Here is a 2,920-nt window from a genome sequence, read left to right on the forward strand (position 1 = left end):
CACTCATTCCTAACTTTCATTTCCAGCACTCTTAGAAGTTGGATCTAGTAACATCTCAAACTCTCCATTACACATGTAATTTGATTTCTTGGCAATCATCCTTCATATGGAAAGATCAGGGTACCAGGATTGGAGGAAGGTTGATTAATAACCTGCAATATGCAAATGCCACAACCTTGCTTGCTGAACGTGAGGAGGACTTGAAGTACTTGCTGCTGAAGATCAAAGACTGCATCCTTCAGGATGGATTACAAGTCAATGTCAAGAAGACCACAATCCTCACAACTGAACCAATAGGCAACATCATATAAACAGGGAGAAAAAAATGAAGTTCTCAAGGACTTTATCTTGCTTGGATTTACCATCAATGCATATGGAAGTAACAGTCAAGAGTCCAAATGACATGGCACATTGGCTAAATCTGCTACACAGACCTCTTTAAAGTGTTGTGAAGCAAGGATGCTACTTTGAGGACTAAAGTATGCCTGACCCAAGCCATGGTATTTCCAATCCCCTCATGTGCATATGAGGGTTAGACTCTGAGTAAGGATGGGCACAGAAGAGCAGATGCATTTGAAGGACGGTGCTGGCAGAGATTATTGGAATGTACCGTAGAGTGCCAAAGGAACAAACACATCTATCTCAGAAGTACAGCCAGAATGCTCCTCAGAGGCAAAGATGGCGAGACTTCATCTCACGTACTTTGGACATGCTGTCAGGAGAGACCCGTGCCTAGAAAAAGACATCCTGCTTAGTTAAGCAGAGGGGCAGCCAAAGAGAGGAAGGGCCCTTAAGGAGATAGGTTGACCCAGCGGGTACAACAATGGGTTCAATTATCAGAACAATGGTGAGCATGGAGTAGGGCCTGGCAATCTGTCTTTCTGTTGCCATGGAATCGGCACGAGTTAGGACCGACTCGACGGTGCCCAACAGCGTGCTTCACCTGTGTCTTCTCAGGAGGCTACTTTCTCCTGAGATTCTTGGGTGGAAGCATCCAAGATGCACAGGACCACGAGATAGCTCCACTCTCTCCATCACTAGGGGCTCTGTCTCTGAAAGACCAGAGTCCTTGCAGCAGCCTTCACATCCTTGTTCCGCAGGCTGTAGATGATGGGGTTGAGCATGGGGGTCACCACCCCGTAGAAGAGGGAGATGAGTTTGTCTGAAAGGTCCTGCTTGTCAGCTCCCAGTGGATCCTTAGACTTGGGCTTCCCATACATGAAGAGGATGGTCCCATAGAAGACGACCACCACTGTGAGGTGGGCTGAGCAGGTGGAGAAGGCTTTCTTCCTTCCCTCTGCTGAGGGGATCCTCAGGATGGTGGCCAGGATGAACACATAGGAGACAAAGATGAGCAGCACTGGGACTGCAAGGAAGATCACGTTGGTCACCCCCATGCTGATCACATTCATGGAGATGTCAGCACAGGCCAACTTCAGGACAGCCAGGATCTCACAGGTGAAGTGGTTGATGATGTTGTTCCCACAGAAAGGCAGCTGCATAGCCAGAGAGGTTTGGACCATGGAGGCAGCACTTCCAGCTGCCCAGCAGCTGGCAGCCATGGGCACATAGGCAACCTTGCTCATGATCACAGGGTACCTAAGGGGGTTGCAGATGGCCACGTAGCGATCAAATGCCATCATGCCCAGGAGCACGCACTCTGTGGCTCCCATGGCAAAGGAGAGAAACATCTGCACCGCACAGGCTGAGAAGGGGATGGTTTTCCGGGGAGTGAGGAAGCTGTCGAGAATGAGGGGCACGGAGGAGGTGGTGTAGCAGATGTCCAGGAAGGAGAGGTTTCCTAGGAAGAAGTACATGGGTGTGTGTAGGCGGGAGTCAGTCACAGTCACCAGGATGAGGACCCCATTGCCCAGCAGGATCACCAGGTACATCAGCAGGATGAGCACAAAGAACATTTTCTCCAACTTTGGGTGAGCAGAAAGTCCCAGGAGAATAAACTCTGTCACGGGTGAGGTCTGATTAGCACTTTCCATGGTGCATTTCCTCTGCCCTCTGAAGAAAACACTCAGCGGTCCAAACGCAATATTCTTTTCGTTGCGTAGGCCCGGGCATGGGGTCTGGAATCCTATCTGACGGTGTGATTCGAAAAACAGCTCTGAACAGCCACAGTGTGTAGCTTTCCCAAAAAAATAAAATAAGTAAAATTATAAATTACTTTTGGGGGGGCACAAGACACTAATTTATAAGACTGAAAAACACGATACCCCTGGTGATTGAATGCATTTGATCAGAGATAAGCCACAGTGCACATCGATTGCATTGGCCTGCATCCCACTCGGCAATTCATCTCTTTAAACTTCCCTCCAGAGGTGACTTTAAGCATGCTGCGTGTTCTAGTGAAATGATTAGCGGTGAACTTGACAACTATTTCTTCTCTCCAGACCATTCTCTCCGAAAACATATTATTCTCAAGAACTACTTTCTCATGAGCAATGCCATTCCCAGGGTTTCTCATCCATCCAATCCAAATTAATATGCACCCATCCAAACACCTGTTGATCAATCAGTATGTGAGTATAATGATTCTTATGAGGATCAGGGGTGACTTGTGGCCCCAGTTAAGGAGGCTAATAGCTAGCCAAGGAGGGAAGACAGATCCAGGAGAGGCCAAAAGCTGCAGAAAAGACACTCTGGACACTGATGAGAAGAAGGTCACAGAAGGCTCCCTGGGCAACAAGAATCCAGCTAGGATTAAACACAAAATGCGACTGGACATGGACTGATGAAAAAGCATGGGTGGGAGCCACAGAATTTCCAAGACAACTTAGTATTCTAGAAATGCTGATACTGTGCATACCTGTCTGAATCTTACCCTCCATGAAGCTCGATCTGCTGTAGCAAAGTCCAGAAACCTGCTGCAGTAGACCCCAGCTTCTGAGGTTCTAGTTCTCTAGGTAAC

At 48.0% G+C, this 2,920-nt stretch overlaps 1 protein-coding gene across 1 annotated transcript; it reads right to left on the reverse strand.

Moving 5' to 3' along the window:
- Positions 1 to 1,037: 1,037 nt before the first annotated feature.
- On the reverse strand, positions 1,038 to 1,994 carry LOC142458476 (olfactory receptor 13C7). The gene has a single exon (XM_075559502.1). It carries the CDS (start codon positions 1,992 to 1,994, stop codon positions 1,038 to 1,040), a length of 957 nt encoding a protein of 318 aa, XP_075415617.1.
- Between the last annotated feature and the right edge of the window lie 926 nt (positions 1,995 to 2,920).

This window comes from Tenrec ecaudatus, chromosome 10 (genome assembly GCF_050624435.1).
Source record: "Tenrec ecaudatus isolate mTenEca1 chromosome 10, mTenEca1.hap1, whole genome shotgun sequence".
In the NCBI taxonomy this organism is placed as follows: Eukaryota; Metazoa; Chordata; class Mammalia; order Afrosoricida; family Tenrecidae; genus Tenrec; species Tenrec ecaudatus.

What these genes read in the sequence shown, in the direction of transcription:
- LOC142458476 (XM_075559502.1), bottom strand. Translation starts at nt 1,994, where the DNA reads ATGGAAAGTGCTAATCAGACCTCACCCGTGACAGAGTTTATTCTCCTG.